Raw genomic sequence first — 23276 nt, forward strand, 5'->3', positions numbered from 1 at the left:
GAAATTGATCACACACCTAAACAAGATATGCTGATAATCATAGGTGATTGGAACGCAAAAGTAGGAAACAAAGCAGAATCAAATGTTGTTGGCAGATTTGGGCTAGGAGCACAGAATGAAGCAGGAGAACGCCTCGTAGAAGTCTGTGAAGACAACAATCTGTTCATTGCAAACACATGTTTCAGGCATCCAAATAGATGATTGTATACATGGACATCACCAGACTGCCAGTATAGAAATCAAATAGATTATATAATTGGAAGCAGAAGATGGAGAAGCTCTATTCTCTCGGCCAAAACAAGACCAGGAGCCGACTGCGGTACAGATCATGAATTGTTAATATCAAAAATCAAGATAAAGCTTAAGAGAAATACCAAAACATTCATAGCACCAAAATACAATCTAAGCAATATTCCGGAAGAATTTAAAGACCATGTAAGGAACAGATTTGCATTACTGAGTTCAAGTGAATGTAAACCTGAAGAACTGTGGGTGGAAACTAGAGATATTATCAAGGAAGAATGTGCAAAGACTATTCCTGAAGCCAAAAGAAAAGAAAAACCTCGATGGATGTCTGAGGAAACTCTTCAGATTGCCAGAGATAGACGAGAAGCAAAAGTAGAAGGTGACAGAAATAGAATCAGAAGTCTTAAGTGCAACGTTCCAGCGACTCGCACGTAGAGACAAAGAGACCTATTATAATAACCAGTGTAAAGAAATAGAAGAGAACAACAAAAAAGGAAGAACATGAGATCTATTCCACAAGATCCAAGAAAATATTTTGAAGTGTAAGGATGTGTCACTGGCCACCAAGACTAGATTAATTCATGCCATCATATTCCCTATTACTATGTATGGGTGTGAAAGCTGGACAATGAAGAAAGCTGATAGGAAGAAAATAGATTCCTTTGAAATGTGGTGTTGGAGGAGATTGTTACGGATTCCATGGACTGCCAAAAAAAAACCAAATCAGTGGGTTATAGATCAAATCAAGCCTGAACTGACCCTAGAAGCTAAAATGACCAAACTGAGGCTGTCGTATTTTGGTCACGTCATGAGATGACAAGAGTCACTGGAAAAGACAGTCATGCTAGGAAAAGTTGAGGGCAGTAGGAAAAGAGGAAGATCCAACAAGAGATGGATTGACTCAATAAAGGAAGCCACAGCCTTCAATTTGCAAGATCTGAGCAAAGCTGTCAAAGATAGGACATTTTGGAGGACTTTGATTCATAGGGTCGCCATAAGTCGGAAGCGACTTGACGGCACTTAACACACATGCACATGGGGCCCTAAAAAACCCAGTCAAAGATAGAAAAATGGGAGAAAGCACAGAGCCGTGCATCTGAGCAAAGGCGAATACCCGAAACCCGGAAAAGCTGAATAACTATTCGGCTTTTTGGAAATTGCCAATTTGGCTTCGGGTAGATTCCCAGGTTTTGGTATTCGGCTGAAATGAAACCTGAATATTGCCGAAATGGCTCATTTGGGGTTTATTTTCGGTTTGGGTTTATCGATATGCACAGCTCTATTTCGTAGACAATGATACTTATAACGTGGGGTAGCAAATATGGTAGAAGACAGAGCCAGGATACAGGATGATCTTGACAGGCTGGAGGATTGGGCTAAAACTAATAAAATGCATTTCAACAGAGATAAATGTAAAGTTCTGCATTTAGGTAGGAAAAATCAAATGCATAATTATAGTACGGGGGAGACTTGTCTTAGCAGTAGTGTGTGTGAAAAAGATCTTGGGGTCTTAGTAGACCATACACTGCACATGAGTCAGCAGTGTGATGCGGTAGTTAAAAAGGCAAATGTAATCTTGGGCTGTATCAACAAAAGTATAGTGTCCAGATAATGCGAAGTGATGGTATCACTTTGTTCTGCTCTTGTTAGACCTCACCTAAAGTGTTGTGTTCAGTTTTGGGCACCAGAATTTAAGAAGGATGTAGACAAGCTAGAATCTGATGCATGAATAACAGTTGTTTTTCATGTTAAATATTTTCCACAAGAAACAAACTAAAATATGAATAACCACAGAATAAGCTTCCAATATATCTCTACTAATAGGTACTATTTGATACAACAGGAACACCCACAGATCTCTGAATGTTAACCTTTTCTGGCTTTCATTTTACTTCGTTATTTTTTATCTTTGTTTTTTTAATTACAGAAAATACTTTAATACTATTAACTGCTCTACTGATAGAATCATAGAATTATAGAGTTGGAAGGGGTCATACAGGCCATGTAGTCCAACCCCCTGCTTGGAGTGCAGTACTGCAGCTTACCACTCTGTGCCACGGGGCTCTCCTCTAAGTAACAGCCTTTCAAATACTGAAAGAGGACAATCATGTCCCCCCTCAACTTTCTCTTTTCCAGACTTAACATTCCTAAGTCCTTTAGGCTTTCCTCATAGGGCTTGGTCTCCAGGCCCCAGATCATCCTTGTCATTCTCTTCTGCACCCCCTCCATTCTGTTCACATCCTTTTTGAAATGAGATCTCCAGTACTCCAAGTGAGGCCTGACCAATAGTACAACTCTGCATTTATCCTTGTTGAATTGCACCTTGTTCACATCTTCCCATTTTTTCAGTGTGTCCAGATCTTGTTGAATTCTATCTCTATCTTCTGGGGTATTGTGTGTATGCAGGAAAATATTTTAAAACAATTTGTATCTTTCTAAAAGCATCCTGGTAAACAGCTTCTTCCTTAAATGTTGAGGACTTACTATTAGAGCTGTGCATAACCTCACTCACTGACAATTTTGGAATTGGTTACACCTCCCGTGGCAGCCCATCACCTTGTATCAAAATTTCAAAAGTGCCTGCAGGCTTAAAGAGGCTGGTGACCTCTGCCTTAAGAGGATAGCCAGCTACAAAAATTAAACTTAGTAATACTACCTCAAAGGGGTGCTTTCTATCAGCATAGTCTCGTTAGTGGCACTTGGGTGAGCTTGAGAATGCCACTGGGCAACAGCAAGGTAGGCACCAGCTGCCAAACCATACTGAAGCAAGGCATGGTGAGGAAAGAGTTTTATCAGATATCTACATGTGGCCACATTTTGTCTGGCCCTTCAGTAAATCACGTGCTTTACTACACTTTAATAAGAGGCCTGCTGCTCTTCTCATGATGATTACCTCCACACAGACACTAAGTGATAGACACAGGTAGACTGCCTCTTAATCTAGAAGTTCAATTTTTATGCCATGGTCCTTGAGAGAGCTAACTGCTTTGATTTTATCTACACTGCTTTTAAAACCATTTAAGTAAACAGCTACTACCACACCTTGTCACAGATAGTGCCATCCTTGCCACATTAGATTTGATACCACCCTGTCCAGATGGCTGAAACAGCACATATTTGGAACCCTACAAAAATGCTTGGAATTGAGCTGTCACATGGTATCTCAAACATCCAACCTCAGTTTATATTATTAATGCTATTTTGTTTTAAAAGATGGTTTCATCTCTGAGTTTTCAATACTAGGCTAGGTTGAAAATTCTAAACAAATATCTCACAGTAATAATTTATTTTGTACATTCACACAATATTGCTACATTCTTAAGTGCCTAGCACTTTGGAGTGTGGTTTCACCAATATGCAGATAACACCCAGATCTATTTCTTTTTAACAGCTGAGTCAGGTAGATCTCTGGAAGTCCTTAGTAAAGGCGCCTTTAGAAGATAGTGTGCTGGATGAGGGGCAGTAAACTGAAACTTGATCTAGACAGGATTGAGGTGCTGTTAGTCAGTGGCAGAGTCATAATTGGGGGGGTCATAATTGGGGGGCAGCCGCCACCCCTGTGGCATGCAAAGAGGGAAGCAGAACTGTCTCTCCTAGATGTCCTGCTCCTCCTGTAGGAGAGGCAGTTCTGTCACCCTCTCTGCATGCCACAGGGGCAGTGGCTCCCCTTCTCACCCCCCCCCCCAGCTATGGCCCTGGTCAGTGGAGACGTTTCTTGGAGACTGAGGAGTTAGACCCCTCCATTCAAAAGAGCTGGTTTATAGCTTGGCAGTGCTGCAGGATCATGGCTTATGACTGGAGGCCCAGGTCTCCTGTGTGGCATGTAGCACCTTTTATCAGCTCCAGCTGATATGCCAGCTATGGCCGTTCCCATCTGGCCACAGTGATCCATGCTCTCATCACATCCAGTTTAGATTACTGTAACACAGCCTATATCGGGCTGCCTTTGGAAATGATCCAGAAGTTTAAATTGGTTCAAAATGTGGTGGCCAGGCAATTGTCAAGTGTTGGTTCTGTGACAGCATAAAGAAAGCCTTCCAAACTGTATTGTATAATAATGACTGGAGTTGGGAGAGTTTCCATTCCCTTTTTGATTGTAACATTGGTGGGATAAGTTGAAAGACGGATGCAATGCCCCAATAGAGCAAATTAAAAGGAGAAGAAGATTTGGTTGTGGCAGAAGGTTGGGGTAGTTAAGTGAAGAGACATTTGTTGAACTTCTGGGCTTTCTCCCACCCATAAAGACTCTAGTTATCATGTCAGAGGAATTGATACGGTAATTTAGAAACAGATCTTTAAAGCTGAAAATAAAAAAGGAGGCATGAAATGAAGATGTTATGAAATGTTAGAGCAACAAAATATTCTAGTTAGTCAAGATGTTCACTGGGTGACCTTGGGCCAATCACTCACAGAGTGTAACCTACTTCACAGGGCTGAGGTGAGAATAAAGTGAAAGAGAGGACAGCCATGCCCTGAACTGTTAAATGTGGTAGATGAAGATACAGGAACATAACGTTTGACCAGCAGAAGTGAAAATTTGTTCTTGCTTTTAGATGTTTTGAAGTGTCTAATCATATGTTAGACAACACTGCAAAAGGAAAGGTGGGGAGTATAACAGAAACCACAATTCTTATTAGTAAGTCACAATAATTTGACAACATGGTTGCTTTTGCAGTAGTGGTTACAGAATATTTTGATACTGGAAAACTCAGTTAACCTCATATAAGAATAATCTTTAAGAACCATAGCCTTTTCTTTTAACTAGGTGAACTGTTTAATATATCTTTTAGAAAGGGCAGTTGGGAGTGTGCCATCTTATTTCAGCTGGTGCCCTCTTTTTCCTTTGTTTCAACAGTAGGGCATCTCTTTCCTCCTTGATAAGTAAAGTATTTAAGATGTGGCACTGTGAAGAAGTGTGGTTTAAGAGGTAGAGCAACAGTCCCCAACACTGCTCATCCTGGGTGCTCTTTTGTAATTTTGAGAAGGGCTTGGGTGCACCCCCACAAAATGGCTACCTTCAGTGGTGGAACCAACTACAAAATGGTTTCCACAGAAAGAAAATCACAAAATGTTCAGAGGCTCCATGCCAAATGTCCTTTTATGATGGAGGCTGCTGTTTGAGGCATGCCACAAGAGGGCTTTGAAGAAGTTGGTAATAGCAATTGCCAATGTAAAAAAAGAAAAGAAAAAGAAAAGAAAAGCCTATCAAAAGCCCTGCAGGAAAAAAAAATGCAGGGAAATAATACTGGAGGAAGGAGTGCAGAAAACTTCCATATGTAAGCTCTGTTGCCAGTGTAAATTCTGCTAAATTCTTAGCATCAATGAATGCAAAATAGAGAATCTTTGTTGTGTGGCTGTAGACTACTATAATGTTCAACACTGGTGTAGCATTCAATATTGATTAACAAGAGGCTACCACAATCAAATTGTGGCTGTAATTGGTTAAGTAAAATGATGGAAATATACAGAGAGTTTCCCATTGTTCTGCCTAATTTAAATGTACATTAGTATATTTCATCTTGTGCATTTTGGGAACTTGAAAGAGTCTGTGTCCATAAATATACAATATGTTGACATTAGTGACCCATTATAATTTTGATTAATAAACTGTATTTCAGATCAAAGGAAGGATAACAGGATATGTGGTTATGCCAAATGCTTTCTGAAGTCCAGGTATAGCAAGCAAGCACAAGTTAGATGAGTAAAACAGAAACTTTTATAGCAGAAAGACTTTAAGTACTTCATGCTGTCAGTTTGTTAAAGAAACGTGTCAAATCCAGACTTCAGGCAGTAGTGGTTGTTGTTCCAGGAGTATATTAGTTCTCTTTTTGGAAGCACTTAAAATTTATCAGTTAAGAAACAATTCAAAATCCTATATTCTTCTTGTAATAGAAAATAATTCCTTGCTCAGCTAATGTGCTCTATCATTTTCTATCCTGATTGCCTTTCTATTTCTTTTGCCTAATGGTGTTCCTGCACTAGGGGTGGGCCAAGTCATATGTGATCACTGGACTATACAATTTTTTTCTACTTCTGTGACAGGGGCTCAGTAGTTATTGATGTTCCTTCTTGGTCAGCAGTTGAGCATGAAATCTGTTTACAAAACAGCCCCAGAACTAGACATGGACTGGCATGCTTAGTATATTATTGATGCTTCCCCCACCCCCCGCTATGTGCTGTTTTTTCACTAGAACAATATAATTACAAAAGTAGGAAAATATTTTTTCTTAATATAAAGGCTGTGCACAAATTGAGCCAAAAGTGTGTCTTAGCCTCCTGGTGTTTAACTTATATCTAAATGATATCATCCCAAAGCTATCTGGCTCTGAGTTTGTTTCCCCGTCTTTAGGCTCCCAGAAAATATCAGTCCTTTTATACACTGATGATATGGCTCTGGTCTCCCTTACACATGTAGGCCTAAGAAGGTTGTTGCATAAATTGGGTGACTATTGTAAGGAAGAGGCCTTAAATATCACCTATGCCAAGACCAAAGTGATGGTCTTTAGGGAAAGGCCTTGCAAGTTTAAGCGGTCTATAGATTGACCCCTGTAGAGCAATGCAGCACTTTCAAATATCTTGGGGTAATAATGTTCAGGGAAACGTTAACTTGGAGGGCTCATTTGGCAATTATCAGAGCCACAGTCATAAGATCTATAGGGGCTGCTCTGAATTTTATTATACAAAAGGAGGTTTCCTGATTGATCCAGCTCTGAAAGTATATCAAAGTAAGGCAGTTGCCCAACTTTTATATGGTGTAGATGTTTGGGGATGGAAAGATCATCTGGTCACAAAACTGGAATCTATCCAAAATCATTTTTTAATAGAATTCTAGCTTTACCCAGAGGCACCCCTGCAGCCTTGATGAGAGCAGAATTCAGTTTGCCCTCAATCAGGGCAATTTTAGCTAAGTTCTTCACCCAGGTAAGTTCAACTGGGGTTATCTCCACAAGGTGGAAATTGAGTATTGTGTTTAAAGCAGACCCTCAGAACTATTGTCATAGACACTAAAGTGTACAGTAAATTCTTTGCTGGCTTAGCACTTAATTGGGGAGTATCTAGAGCCGGCTACCAGACCCCGATTCCTACCATTCCCTGGCATGCAACACCAACCCCTGTTACACTATTGACTCTGGCATGCGACTGAAGACAGGTGCTGGATGGAAATGGCCACAGCTGTATTGGTTACAGCAACAGGCACTGGCATGGCATTGGGGCGTGATCCCAGACATTGACTGACCCGCCTGCCAGCCGATGCATATTCACTCCCAGCCCACCTGCTGGGAGTATTAGGAGATGGCAGAATGTGGAACCCACTTGGACAGAGGCCAACTGTGTGGTCCCCTGCCACTTGGTGGGAGGCCATCCCGACAGCCCCCGAGCTGGGCTTGTCCCAATCCTGTCCTCCCCCAGAAGCCCTTATTGGGTTCCTTTGGGTGGGGAAAAGGGGGCACGCTGGCTGGCTTTCCTCCCAAAATGGATCTGGCCCCCATGCCAAACCGCCAAAGTTGTGATGAATTAAAAAACCTTAACAATGCCATAATTAAAGGGAGGGTGGGCAGGACAGCGTGAAGCCGAATGTTGACGGGGGGTGCGAGGCCTGTGTATATGTTGAAAGGCCCGCCTTGCAATGTGCTGGGGCCTGATTGGCCCATTTAATCTGGGAGGCAGGGTGGCAAGTGGCAGCACTGGAAGACTCCTGCCAAGGAAAAGACACTGTGTCTCAGCTCCCTGCCTTCCTGAGAGCTGCCATTTTATTGCAGCCTGCTGGCTGGCCCCTGAGCCCCCCGAGCCCTGGAATGGCCTCTGCCAGGCCTCCAGCGGTCCCCTGCAGCCCCCCCATGCTAGCTCTGTCCTCTCCCCAGCGCAGTCCAGCAAAAGAGATTCTTGTGTCACTCAGAACCTGTGCTTCTACGCAAGTTGGAGGATCGTGAGGCTTCCATCCATCCTGAGCAAGCAGGCTTTAGAAAAGGGCAATGTACTACCAATCACTGTCAAATTCCTTTCTAACTAGCCTTTCAAAGTATCAAGGGCTTGACATAATCCTTGTATGTAGCTTTTGTAGATCTGACAGCTGCCTTTGACTCTATTGATAGAGAACACCTCTGGACGAAGTTGGTTGGTACAAACATAGATAAACGCCTATTATTTCTGCTACAGGAACTACCCTAATACATATTTTGCCCAAGGCCTGCTCGTGCTAATGCTGGCAAAATTGAAAGTGATGGGGCATTTGGGTTAAATTAAATATTGGTTTTGAATGCTGTGTTGCAATGCTTCATGAAAACTGAATATCATTGATATCCTGAAGCAGATATTCATGCATTGGAGCATCAATTAAATAAATAAGGTGCAAGTGATGAGATCCTCTTTTCACTTTCCAGCAATGCTCCCTTTCCCTCACAAATCCAAATAGTCTTTGTTCCATAAGTTGTATAACATGTTGTTTATATCAGGAGTGGATTGGTACACAGGCAGTGTACATCAAGATTTTAATTGCCAAGCTGTGGCTTGAGAGGATTTTAAAAAAATGCTACAATAGATTAGCTGTTTGCTCCTGGAAGTTTGTAATAAAATGCAACTCTGTACACAATGGACCTGGAGATACAGTGCAACACTGAAAAAGGTTGTTGGATTTAACATAAAAACAAACCTATCGAAAAGAAATTCCTGCTACCCTCTTTGGCGCCATTCTTTGCCCCTCAGTGAGTGAGGTCCATAGCTGAGATTAAAGTATGTTGTAGGTTATAACTAAAGCAGAGTTTATGCAAAGTAGCTTCACAGCACTTACCTATATCTCACCTTGTTTATATCCAGAGTTACCAGCCCTGTCATCCACATGACTTCACTAACAATATTTTAAAAAGCACTTTCCTACTCAGTTGCCTGTGTTTTCACAGACACACAAGCAACTAAAGAGATTTTTCTTTAAGGCCAAGGGTCACCAGGGGAGCATATAGTATGTTTTTCTGGTTAGTTAAAGTTGTGACACACTCTGAAAGTGAATAGAGGAAAGGACAGAAAAAGGCTGCAGGTTGTATGACGTAACCAGTAATGAGTGCTGCTTGGGACACAAATCAGAGACTTTGCAACACTTTAGGTGCAATCCTAAAAACACTTTCCTGGGAGTAATCTCCATTTGATACCCCTGAGTTGAATTCTGATTAGAACCACTCAGGATTACACTCTCTATTGCTTATGACGGCATGTAGAGAAAACAGAGCAGTTGTGGTCAGATATCTGCAAAATGAATTATCACACCTTCTATTGTGCATAACATTTTGTGATGTGGCGTTTTGTTCACTGTCTTACTGGAAGTATTGAGAGGGAGATACGTTTGAGGTGTTCCAAGAAGGAGCACACTCCTTCCAAGCACAGTCAGTCTGAAAGATTTGCTTCTGAAATTGCAGTGGCTCTTGGTAAAGCGTGTCTGAGGAAGATGGCTTTCACACATTTGCATATGGGAATTCATTTCAGTATATCAACTCAGCCGTAGACTAGTGTCAAGGTTAAGCTAAGTAGATGAAAATGCAGCAGGGGAGGCAAGAGACTGAAGCCTTCTGGATAGTTATATTTAAGACATCCCTTTTTAGTTATGTTTTCATTTTGATTTCCACTAAAAGCGTCATTGTTTATTTGAACTACGGTGGTAGGGGAAAGCATTTTTCCTGTATACTACATTAACCATGCAATCCTGAAGGGGGGAAGGGCCATAGGAGCTGGTGAAACCCCGCACTGGCATCTGTGCCACTTTGCGCCATGATATAGTGGCACGGATGCTGGCGCAGGAACACTTATACTAATGCCATGGAGAAATACAGCAGTGGCGCAGAGTGTTAAGCTGCAGTACTGCAGTCAAAAGCTCTGCTCTCACGACCTGAGTTCGATCCCGACGGAAGTCGGTTTCAGGTAGCCGGCTCAAGGTTGACTCAGCCTTCCATCCTTCCGAGGTCGGTCAAATGAGTACCCAGCTTGCTGGGGGTAAAGGGAAGATGACTGGGGAAGGCACTGGCAAACCACCCCGCAAACAAAGTCTGCCTTGGAAACGTCGGGATGTGACGTCACCCCATGGGTCAGGAATGACCCGGTGCTTGCACAGGGGACCTTTACCTTTACCTTTTTAGGCAGCAAAACCCCGGAAGTGGGTGCCCACACTGGTGTTGAGGGGTTAGTCAGCTTCCAAACCCCTTTTGGCCTGGGAACGCTCCTCTGCTGCAGTGTTGCTATGCCAGCAAAATATTTGGTGAAGCCCCATGTAACTCCATGGAGGAGTTTCAAAGTTTTTGTTTTAAAATGCATTTTAAACATTAATTTTTTTTGGCTGGGAAAACTCTGTGGAGGCAGCGCGGCTGTACCATTTCCCGCTGCTGCCTATCTACCCCCCTTTCAAGAATGGGCTGCCCAAGTAATAACTTAGATAGAAAAGTCTTTGATGCCACGCACAATAATCTTCTTCATTATTCAGATAAAACATTTATTTGCTCATTAATTTATATGCACATCTTACAAAGGCACAGTTTGAAAACTTGCTTACTGCTGATAGCTAGATAATTTTTTTGTCCCCAATGCCATGAATCTGGAGATGGTTCTAGCTTTTGTTATTACTCTATCTGACCAGTACATGCAAAAGACAAAATCACTTTGTTTTTGAAAGTGCGTTTGATACATTTTGTATCTTCTGTGTTAGTATTGGAGTCATTATTGCAGCAGTTGACAGTGATATGCTTGCCCAGACATAAATTGAGTCCGACAGGAGTGATGTCTCATGGACTTTGCTGTCATTTGAAATGCTGGCATGAAGATGGTAGCACTGAAAGCAGAAGCTGGTGTTTTCATTACGTTGCCTGTGAAAACTTCTTAGGTTTGTGTTTCTGGAAGCAGCAATCAAATCAAGAATTGTAGATTTATAATAGTATAGTTCTACTACTGTGGTATAGTGGTTAAGAGCGGTGGTTTGGAGTGGTGGAGTCTGATCTGGAGAACTGGGTTTGTTTCCCCACTCCTCCACATGAGCGGAGGAGGCTAATCTGGTGAACTGGATTTGTTTCCCCACTCCTGCACATGAAGCCATCTGGGTGACCTTGGGCAAGTCACATTCTCTCAGTCCAACCCACCTCACAGGGTGTCTGTTGTGGGGAGGGGGAGAGAAGGTGATTGTAAGCCAGTTTGAGTCTCCCTTATGTGGTAGAGAAAGTCAGCATATAAAAACCAACTCTTCTACTTCTTCTTTTTCTTCTTCTTCTTCTTCTTCTTCTTCTTCTTCTTCTTCTTCTTCTTCTTCTTCTTCTTCACTCAAGTAGATCTTTAGTAGTATTCTGTGGTGTAAAGTGAGTTTTTTTTATAATACCCACACATCTATAAAGATCTCTTTAGTAGAATGGTAATTAGTATGCTTTTTTTTCACTCTATTGTTTTCAGCTGCACCAAAGCCACTTATGCATGATGATAATTTTTTTAAAATAATATACATACCTACCAAAGTGTATCTTTTACCACTGGTTAGAAAAAGTGCAATTAAAATGCAGTCTTATTTTAGTGACATAGTTGGTCTATTTTGAGATACCGCTAGAATTTCTTATAGAAGGAGATGTATTTTGTATTTTATAATTTATAACACAGCTTGGATAGAGTGGATATAGCAGAGTAAATTTGGGTGTTTAAGGGAGAGATGTTCACACTGTATGTATTATGCATTAGTTCTTACACACAACACAAAATTAAAGTGACTTTATTCTTTGAATTATGTAGTTCATGTATTGGTTTAAATAAAAAAAAAATAACTATGGGTGGTTAGTGGAGAAGCTTTTAGTGTGCCAAACCAGGTAAGACTTTGTTGGATTTGTCCATACTTATTAATATGCTAGCTTTGCTGATCTCGCATTAGGAAGGAAAGCTGATTTATCCCTTACTCTTAACTGATGCAAAGAAAGTAGCTTCCAGTATGCTGTTAGCAGGGTTTTGTCTTGGAGATTGAATCCTTCTAACCCCTTTCTAAGAGTATTTTTATGGTTTATTCCACTTGAAGTATTAGAAAAGGACTTTTTTAGGAATGACAGCTCCTTCTCCTGATGTGATGCTACAAAAGGAAAACACGTTGCAGCACATGGGAGCTGTTGATCACAATGTGGGTTACAAAATGTCTTAGGATAAAAGAATGCTCATTGATTTTGACCTTTTGGTAATTACCATTAAAATGTGCACCCCTAGGATTAATAGGTTAATCCCAGCATTCTGGAATGCAATATGTATGTATATAAAAGTATTTGTAGCAAAATCAATCTAAACATTTTTCTCTCTCTTTCTTCTCCCAGGCTTTGAAAATTCTTCATCTGGATTTTCAGATTGGAGAGACTGGCAGTGGCTTCTAAGCCAGTGACTGAAGCCTCCAAAGCATGCTGGTGCTAAGCTGTCAGATGATGCTTATAGCCAGACCAGTAGTAGTGCTCCTGAGCTTCCTACTAGGTGCTGATGCTGAAAGTAAGCTCTTTTCTCTCTACTTCCTTTCCCTTTAAAGACAATCTTAGCCATGATGAAGTTTTGTTTTCAGTGGGCACATTCTGAGGGCCTCTGAATAAGCTTCATTTTGACTCAATTTTGAGACACTGTGGGATCCTCCTTGGCTCTCAGCCAGTGTTTGGAAGGGATTATTTACTGAGTTTCTGACTTTATTTTTTCCTCACTGTTAATACCTTTTTTCTTATGCATTGGATAGTTCCAACTGCTCCTTATTAGCATGTGTTCAGTCCTTTCAAAGAGACAATGCTAGTAAAATTGTATAGCCAAAACAAAACCTAATTTTGCTTGCCAAAAGGCAAACATCACTTAACCTTATTAGGTATTTTTCAGTTCCTTGAATATTTTCTTTTCAAGCTCTGGAAAATAAATAATGGAATGTTGGGGCCAATTAAAATTCCGGGTCTTTTGTGTCTGTCACAGCAGCTGTTCTAATGTATTATTTCCAACAGCTGTCTTGGAGTATTTGTACAAGCCATGCAGAACTGACCCCTTTGAGGCTAGGCTTTAAAGTGTGGAGACTTTTGTGTACTACAAGCACCTAGGTTCTAAGAGCCCATTCCTGAAGGGCCCCCCCGAAGCGCCTTAGGAGTCAGCGTGACCCTACGCTGGCGTAGGTGCCACCTTATCACAGAATAAGGTGGTACCTACACCAGCGCAGGGGCAAACATGTTGACGTCTGGCTGCTGCTAGCCCCCGCTGCTGGCATGGGGGGGTGTTCCTGGGAGAGGAGCTGCTGTTCCTCAACCCTTTCACCCTGGGAATGCTCCCTCATGCTGTGGTGGAGTTGGCTTAAGTTTGTTCCCAGTTCATTCCCTATTCCCAGTTCCCTATTCACATTTCCTAGTTCCTGAAGGATACTGAGGACAATTTAAAAGCTCTGCACCTCAAAACAAGGATTGGACCGCCACATACCATACAGCCACACGTTCAGGGGACTGTGCCTTCCAAGGAGGCACATGCTGGGTCCTGGTCCAAAGTCCGGTTCTTGTGCCAGCTGCGCCCAAGTGGGGTGCCCCCAGGACAGAAGCACATAACAGACACTGGAACAAGTACGGGATGTAGGTGATTCTAATAGGAGCTTTAGATGCCAGAAGCAGTATTCAGCAAAGGTACCAATTCATGAATGTTGGTGTTGGGGGCATCTCATTTTCTTTTGGAGTGCAGAAGGCTCACAGATCCTTATTCAAATCTTCTTTGCAATACAGGTTTCTGGCGGGGGAGACTTAAAAATAAGCCAGTGGTGCCAGAACCAGTGATTGGACAGGACACCACTGTGTGTCTTCTTGCAGAGGACAGTCTCTGGAGTGTGGGGATGTATGATGTGGGGTGGTCCAAAGATTGTTTTGGGGTGCAGCTGAGAAGAAGAGAGGGCACACAACTGTTCCAGTTCCTTATTCAAATCTTCCTTAAAATGCAGGCCTCATGGTGGGGACCCAAAAATAAGTCAGTGGTGCCAGAACCAGTGTTTGGACCAGGCACCACTGTATGTATTCTTGCAGGGGACAGTCTCTGGAGTGTGGGGATGTATACTGTGGGGTGGTCCAAACTTTATTTTGGGGTGCAGAGGGCACCCAACTGTTCCAGTTCCTTATTCAAATCTTACTTGAAATGCAGGCCTCATGGTGGGAACCCCAAAATAAGGCAGTGGTGCCAGAACCAGTGTTTGGACTGGGCACCACTGTATGTCTTCTTGCAGGGGACAGTTTCTGGAGTGTGGAGATGTGTAATGTGGGGTGGTCCAAAAATTGTTTTGGGGTGCAGCTGAGCCCCAGTGTCTGTATGTGCATCTGTCCTGGGGGCACCCCAATTGGGAGCAGCTGGCACAAGAACCGGGCTTTGGACCAGGACCCAGCATGCGCCCTCTCGGAGAGAAACGTCCCCTGAATGTGAGGGTGTATGATATGTGGTGGTCCAATCCTTATTTTGGGGCGCAGAGCTTTTAAATTGTCCTCAGTATCCTTCAGGAACTAGGAAATGCGAGTAAGAAACTGGGAATAGGGAATGAACTGGGAACTGGGAACCAACTTCAGCCTCCTTCTCAGAAGGCCGCTGTGGATCTGTCCCCACTTTCAGGATTGGGCTGCCTATCCAGTACTCATATTATGGTACTGTAGTTGGTTAATTACTTTGCCGGTTAATGAGAAGTTAATGTTTAAATAAAAAATCGTTAGATCTGCCCTGTTTACACATGATCTTTCTCCCAGCTGCTCTCTTCATTTTTTCTAATGAGCTGGAGGTGGGAGGATCAGTTACATGAACTTGTTGAGAGACAGGTTTATCTAAATTCTGGTGCGGTCACTTGATATTTCTACTCTTGGTGCTAATTTTTGACAAAATGTTTTGCACTAATGGGGCAGCTTTTAAACCCGATACTATGTGGGAATTTATGTAGGAGGCTGTTTGACCCTGCAGCTTCTCCACAGCAGAATATATTGATAGGAATATAAGATCAGAATATAGGTTTCTGTTTGTCATTCTGCTTAGAAAATATTATAATGATCTTGTAACATCTCAATGCAGTACTTGTAGGGATTATTTAAAGATACCTAGGGAATTTTAAGTTGTTATCAGAAATACACCATCATGACACCAGTATATAAATGTCAGAAAGTTTTGCTGCTGGTTACTTGCATTTTTTCTTTGACATGGGATACTAGTTTTCTTGACATCTTCATGAAGAAGGGGGTAAAGGTTGGTTGTTTCTTTACACATGAGTATAAATTAATTTAATCTAGTTTAACCAAAGGATGCTGCAAGATTTTGATGCTTCAGTCAGTCAGTCATCTCGTCCTTTATTGGCATAAAATCACTATACATACGGGTGCATGTAAAAATATAAATATTTGAGATATAACCTTACAAAATGGTTAAAAGACACTTGCATCAGATAGTATTGTGAATTAATACATCCATCTAATTAACTAATTTCAGTGTTCTATTGCAATCTTAAAATTTTTTGTTACCTTCTCCAGAACATAGGGTGAACAATTATTCAATAGAAAGGAAACATTACAGGAATCGGAAGCATTCAATCTACATGTCTGCAAAGGGAGAATTTCTGAATAGAAACTACAATAAAATAAAACATGGACAACTGTTTCAACACAATTACTGCCACAAGGACAAAGTCTGTCTGATTGGGGGATTTCGCTAAATCTTCCATTGAGTAACGCAGATGGCATAACATTAATCATAGCTAGGGAAATGTCTCTGCGATAAGATGGATCATGCATGTGAGGTAGATATGGGGAAGGCTGGTAGATCTCAAAAGGTATCCCTAAGTTTAGTGGCGAACAGGTTTTATTAGCAGCCCTATATAGATCCTGAAGGCTTATGTCTAAAAGTCTGCATTGTATCATCTGGAAAGCTTCTACATCAGAGCGCATGAGTAGGGAATCAAAATTCAGGCCAATAGATTTGATTTTGCTTTCCATGTGTGAGAGCCAATTGGAAGCGTACGACTCCATGAGCATATGGTGAATAAGAGAAGAGGAGTCTGCCTTAAACTGGACGCGTAGCCAGAATTTAAAGGTAGTAAGCCACACTTTGGTTTCAAGTAGCATTTGGCCTGTTTCCAAACACAGTGCCTCATATGGTACGCAGCGGGGCATGTCCATTATTTTCCTGAGAAATTTAGCTTGAATGCATTCCAGGGGATATTCCAGTGCTCTGATCCAGATGGGTATACTGTACAGTAGTTGTGCATTAACTTTGGCATTATAAGAGCAGCAGGGATATATTGATTGCCTCTACTGAAAAAGAAGCGAGTAATTGCTGATGAACTAATTTTTGCTGATTTAACTGCAAATTGATAGTGAGTTTTCCAAGATGCATTGTAATGAAAGTAAATACCTAATAAAGTATTTAACCTGCTCAAGTAGATTGCCATTAATTACCCATTTAAGTAGTTTCCAGGACTTCGAAAACACCAGTACTTTAGATTTCGTGTAGTTCCACACCAGGCCATTAGCAGTACAGTATTCATGGCATCGATTCAATAACCTCTTTAGGCCAATCCTTGAGCATGACAATAGAACTGCGTCGTTGGCATAAAGCAGCAGTGGAGTGTGTACAGAGCTGAGTTTAGGGCAGTGGCCATCAATCTCACTTAGAGAAACAGCTAAATCATTTAGGAAGAGGTTGAATAGATATGGGGCTAGGATACAGCCCTGCTTAACTCCTTTGTTGATGTTAATTTTGGGGGTTAGTTTACCCATGGGCGTACACTTGATTTGGCAGCTTGTGCAAGAGTACAGCCTTCTGATTAAAGTTAATAATCTCTTGTCAATGTTCATACTTTTAACTTATTCCATAATAAGTTCCTTGAAATGGAGTCAAATTTCCCCTTCAGGTCCAGGAAAGCTGTATGTAGCTTAGAGTTGGTTTTCTTGGAATACTTATTTACTAGATGTGTGAGAACAATGCAGTGGTCTAATGTGGTTTTTCCTTTGCAGAAACCTACTTGTCCAGGACCTAGTAGCTTATATTCTGCTATCCAAGCTAAAAGCTTGCTCCATAGATGTTTAGCATAGAGTTTCCCTATGCTTGAAAGGAAACCAATTGGTCTAAAGTTTGATAGAATTGTATGGTCTCCCTTTTGGGAACCAATATCCCTCTGATCCATGCCAGTTCTATCCACTCAAGTGAACAATTGAGCTAATAAGGGTGCCCACCAATTGGGACCTGCTTTAAGTACTTCTGAGCCTAGTACATCTGGGCCTAGGGCTTTCATCAGTTTTAGGTGAAGAATTAACTCACTTATTTCTTCAGGAGAGACAGGGAACCATTCTGGTGTATCAGCTAGAATCATAGAATCAGAGTTGGAAGGGACCACCAGGGCCATCCAGTCCAACCCCCTGCAAAACACAGGAAACTCACAACTACCGCCCCACCCCCAATGACCAGAAGATGGCCAAGATGCCTTCCCTTTCATCATCTGCCCAAGGTCATAGAATCAGCATTGCTGACAGATGGCCATCTAATCTCTTCTTAAAAACCTCCAGGGAAGGATAGCTTACCACCTCCAAGGAAGCCTGTTCCACTGAGGAACCGCTCTAACTGTAAGAAAATTCTTCCTAATGTCCAGATGGAAACTCTTTTGATTTAATTTCAACCCATTGGTTCCGGTCCGACCTTCTGGGACAACAGAAAACAACTCGGCACCCTCCTCTATATGACAGCCCTTCAAGTACTTGAAGATGGTTATCATATCCCCTCTCAGTCTTCTCCTCTTCAGGCTAAACATACCCAGATCCTTCAACCTTTCCTCATAGGACTTGGTCTCCAGACCCCTCACCATCTTTGTTGCCCTCCTCTGGACACGTACCAACTTGTCTACATCTTTCTTAAATTGTGGTGCCCAAAACTGAACACAGTACTATAGGTGTGGTCTAACCAGAGCAGAGTAAAGTGATACCATCACTTCACGTGATCTGGACACTATACTTCTGTTGATGCAGCCTAAGATCGCATTTGCCTTTTTAGTTACCACATCACACTGCTGACTCATGTTCAGTGTTTGGTCTACTAAGACCCCAAGATCCTTTTCGCACACACTATTGCTGAGACAAGTCTCCCCCATTCTATAATTATGCATTTGATTTTTCCTACCTAAACACAGAACTTTACATTTGTCTTTGTCGAAGTGCATTTTATTAGTTCTAGCCCAATTCTCCAGCCTGTCAAGATCATCCTGTATCTTGGCTCTGTCTTCGACCGTATTTGCTACCCCTCCCAATTTAGTATCATCTGCAAATTTAATAAGCATCCCCTCTATTCCTTCATCTAAATAATTTATAAAGATGTTGAACAACACAGGGCGCAGGACAGATCCCTGAGGAATTCCACTAGTAACTTCTCTTTAAGTGGATGAGAAACCATTAACTAGCACTCTTTGGGTGCGATCTGTCAACCAGTTACAGATCCACCTAACAGTAATAGGATCTAAACCACATTTTCCCAATTTGTCAATGAGAATACTATGTGGCTTTACCATATCGAATGCAAAATTTAGCTAGACACACAACTGCCTGTTTTAGTACCTTATCCTAGATTGCCTATTATATAAGAAAAAAGGCAGTGGCAGCTCCCCATGATTCAGCCCCAATGTTCTGATTAAAGCCGAGGCATCGTTACCCAATATGGCATTAAAATCACCTGCTAAAACTATTTCAGTTGAGGGAAATTTGTGTTCTAAGTCCCCAGTATAATCACTAAGTAGTTTCCACTGGAGATATAACTTATGTCTATCAGAACACACTGGCATATAAACATTAATTAAAATTAAAGCACTTTTACTGAAAGTAATCTTGAGGGCTTGAATATTAGCATTACAGTCTGGTAAGGATATTATTTGCAGGTTTAAGTTTGAAGAAATAAGGAAGGCTAGGCCAGCTTAGCAATGGCCCCTCGGTTTTGATTTAAGGGCTGGTAGGGAATAAGCTTTGTACCCCTCTACCACTATCGGAGCTGTAGACCATGTCTCCTGTAGGAGGCATATATCAAATTTCTTGAGATATTCTAGGAATTCATAGTCCTTCACCTTATTTCTCCACCCTGCTGTGTTCCAAGACAATAATTTAAGAGTTGTATAAGCAGCCTTCTTGCTGAGTCAATCAGATTTGCAGGTATGTTCTAGAGAATTAATAACATCATAGTGGACACAACCATTTGCTAGGCCCTTGCACACTTTACCTAGAGCCATTGAATGTGGACTAATGTGGCAAAGGATTGGTTCCGGAGTAAGAGATTCCTCTTGTATTTCATTCGCCCAGGATTTCTGGCCAGATGGTTCATACAGGTCTTTCTTGGCATAGATGTTGCATAAGATATTAGAGTCATAATCGCAGTCCATGCTCAAGGCAGCCTGCCCCATGGCTGACTCTATAAGGTTGGGATCACTATTCTCGGACCTATTGGATGTCTTTGGCTCCAGATCACCATCCAAGGCACCACCTAGGATCTCATTACCTATGTCATTTACTGGAATCCTTGGTGATCTTGGCGGAAGAGAACAAGCCGATGAAGGTGCTGGCTGCGACCTGCATGTAGTCTCTAGGGGAGGCATGGAGGAGAATAAGTCCATTTCAATAACAAGTGGAGTTGTCTCATGCCTATCCAAATACTCCTTTCCTTGAAGTGAGGGAACCAGTGGGCTGTTTGAATCACTAATTTATCCTGGGTAACCCTCTGAAACAACTCCTGTGTCTCTTCCGAACTTCTGCAAGTATATAGTTGAATTCTACAGTTTTAGAAAGTGAAGTGAAAGCTGCACTGAGAGCAATTGGGAGAAACAAATCACCAGGAGCAGATGGGATATCAATAGAGCTGTTCCAAGCCACAGAAATGGAGTCCATCAAAATCTTGGGAACTCACATTCCACCCACACCTGCTGCGGCTTTCCACGTAGGCTGATCTCCAACAGGAGAAGCCATCTGACAGGGCCATATCCATCGGGAAAGGAGGCTGATTCACTGGGTAAGCCTGTAGGTGAAGCAAAAGATTGCCAGTCACATGCAGTGCTTCACCTGTTGGATGGCTTCCCGCAGCAGTCTGTTGAGAAAAAACAGCATGCAGGGCCACAAAAGGATGCCAAAGGCTTCCTGGTGGGCTGATTAGGGATCCTTTGGGATGTTCAACTGGTCTGGTCGGGAGCCTTTGAGGGTGAGGTCTATGGTTATAGCATTGGCCCCGCCCCCTCAGCCCGTTGGAATGTTGGGCTCTCCAGTTTCTGCCTGGTGCTGCTGCAAATGCCACTGCTCATTGGTGGGTCCTGCTTGCCATCCTCTCGGGGGGTGGGGGCTGTGCTCCTCTGAAATGTAAAGGGTGCAAGTTGTCTTTGGGGATACATAGACCTGTAAGTGTTGGGGTGCTGTTGTTCACCCCAGCGGCCTCACTCTGTGACCATTGGGAGTAGCCTGCAACTGCAGGGGATAGGAAACAGTTGCTCATCCATAGAATCATGGAATCATAGAGTTGGAAGGGACCACCAGATTCATCTAGTCCAACCCCCTGCACAATGCAGGAAATTCTGAGCTACCTCCCCCTCCAGACCCCTCACCATCTTTGTTGCCCTCCTCTGGACCTGTTCCAGCTTTTCTACATCTTTGTTAAATTGCAGTGTCCAAAACTGAACACAATACTCTAGGTGAGGTCTAACCAGAGCAGAGTAAAGTGATACCATCACTTCACGTGATCTGGACACTATACGTCTGTTGATACAGCCCAAGATCGCAATTGCCTTTTTAGCTACCACATCACACTGCTGACTCATGTTCAATGTTTGGTCTACTAAGACCCCAAGCTCCTTTTCGCACACACTACTGCTGAGACAAGTCTCCCCCATCCTATAATTATGCATTTGATTTTTCCTACTTAAATGCAGAACTTTACATTTATCTTTGTTGAAGTGCATTTTATTAGTTTTAGCCTAATTCTCCAGCCTGTCAAGATCATCCCGTATCCTGGCTCTGTCTTCTACCGTATTTGCTACCCCTCCCAATTTAGTATCATCTGCAAATTTAATAAGCATCCCCTCTATTCCTTCATCCATATCATTTATAATGATATTGAACAACACATGGCCAAGGACTGATCCCTGAGACAGTCCACTAGTCACTTCTCTCCAAGTGGATGAGGAACCATTAACAAGCTCTCTTTGGGTGCGATCTGTCAACCAGTTACAGATCCACCTAACAGTAATAGGATCTAAACCACATTTTCCCAATTTGTCAACAAGAATACTATGATGAACCTTATCAAAAGCCTTACTAAAATCAAGATAAACTCTGTCTATAGCATTCCCCTGATCCAGCAAGGTAGTAACTTTCTCAAAAAAGGAGATAAGATTAGTCTGACATGACTTGTTCTTGAGAAACCCATGCTGGCTCTTAGTAATCAGAGCCATCATTTCTAAATGCTCAAGGACTGACTGACTGACCATTTGTTCAAAAACATTTCCTGGTATAGAAGTCAAGCTGATGGGTCGGTAGTTACCCGGATCCTCCTTTTTCCCTTTCTTGAAGATGGGGACACCATTTGCCCGCTTCCAGTCTTCTGGCACCTCACCTGTTTTCCAAGACTTCTCAAAAATAATGGACAGAGGCTCAGAAATTACACCTGCAAGTTCTTTGAGTACCCTTGGATGCAATTCATCTGGCCCAGAGATTTTTGTTTCATTTAAAGAAACTAGGTGTTTGTGCACTACCCCAATGCCAATCCTCGGCTGCAACTCCCTTCCCTCATCATGTGTTCTGTTTATGCCATGTTGAGCACCGTTTCCCTCACAAGAAAAGACTGAGGAAAAGTAGGAATTAAGGAGTTCTGCCCTCTCTTCATCTCCTGTTACAATTTCACTTTCCAGTCCCCGCAACGGGCTTGTTCTTGTTCTTATTCTTACTCTTTTTTGTTGTGTTTAGCATCTTTCACTAGCCTAAGCTTATACTGTGCTTTATCTTTCCTAACACTCTCCCTACAAGCACTAGTTATTTGTTCATATTCTTCTTTGGTTATAAGGCCCTCCTTCCACTTCCGAATTGAGTCTTTTTTATTTCTCAATTCTTTAAAAAGCGGTTTATGGAGCCGCCCTGGCCTCTTTAGGCTCCTCCCATTTTTCCTTCTCATAGGAATGTTTTGAGATTACGCCTTGAGTGTTTCATTTTTTAAAACCTCTCACCCTTCTTGAACTCCCTTCTCCTTCAGCATTTCTGACCATGGGATTCTACCCAGCATAAATTTAAGCTTGTTAAAATTTGTTTTCTAACATCCAACCTATATGTCTGACTACGTACAGTTTTTCTTTCCCCCAAGATTGTAAATTCCAAGATTACATGGTCAATGCTACCCAGGGTGCCTACTGCTTTAACCTCATCAACCAGTTCTTCCATGTTGGTGAGAATCAAGTCTGAGATAGCAGATCCCCTTGTTTCCCTGTCCACTTTCTGGAATATGAAATTGTCAGCAAGACAAGTCAGGAATTTATTGGATCTTGCATTTTTAGCAGAGTTGGACTTCCAACAGATATCCGGGTAATTAAAATCTCCCATGGCCACCATGTCCTGTTCCTTTGGGAACTTTGTAATCTGGTCTAGGAGTGTCTCATCCAAGTCCTCTGCCTGGTTTGGTGGTCTATAGCAGACCTATACCATAATTTCACTATTATTTCTTATTCCTTTTATTTTTACCAATAGAGTTTCCACTATGGGTATATAAATACAATAAAAATTCAGAAACATCCTAACTTGGTGTAGTGGTACATAGATTTCAGAGTTGCATATAAATGTGTGACAATCCTATTTGTGGAAATAGTAGTTGTTTTATACTGTAATATTCAGAATATGATTTTACTCTGTGTATCGTAGAACTTGGGATCTGACAGCATAAAACAGCTGCTACTTCTTCAAATAATTATATATAAAAAAATTGTACCAGACTGTTTGCTGAATGGCTGATTCAGCGTGGCCATGTACTATCTGACTACTGAAACAGGAAAGGTTAAAATATTTCAAATATAACTTTTT

At 41.9% G+C, this 23276-nt stretch overlaps 1 protein-coding gene across 11 annotated transcripts in view; it reads left to right on the top strand.

The window, feature by feature from the left end:
• The window catches only part of LOC130477124 (receptor-type tyrosine-protein phosphatase delta), a 619168-nt gene that overhangs the window by 118362 nt on the left and 477530 nt on the right, over positions 1–23276 (top strand). For all 11 annotated transcript variants that reach the window (XM_056849115.1, XM_056849116.1, XM_056849118.1 and 8 more), the window contains exon 2: positions 12555–12720. In XM_056849115.1, coding sequence (XP_056705093.1) covers positions 12636–12720 — 85 coding nt within the window. In that variant the 5' untranslated portion in view covers positions 12555–12635. The remainder of the gene's footprint in view (positions 1–12554; positions 12721–23276) is intronic.

This window comes from Euleptes europaea, chromosome 4 (genome assembly GCF_029931775.1).
Source record: "Euleptes europaea isolate rEulEur1 chromosome 4, rEulEur1.hap1, whole genome shotgun sequence".
In the NCBI taxonomy this organism is placed as follows: Eukaryota; Metazoa; Chordata; class Lepidosauria; order Squamata; family Sphaerodactylidae; genus Euleptes; species Euleptes europaea.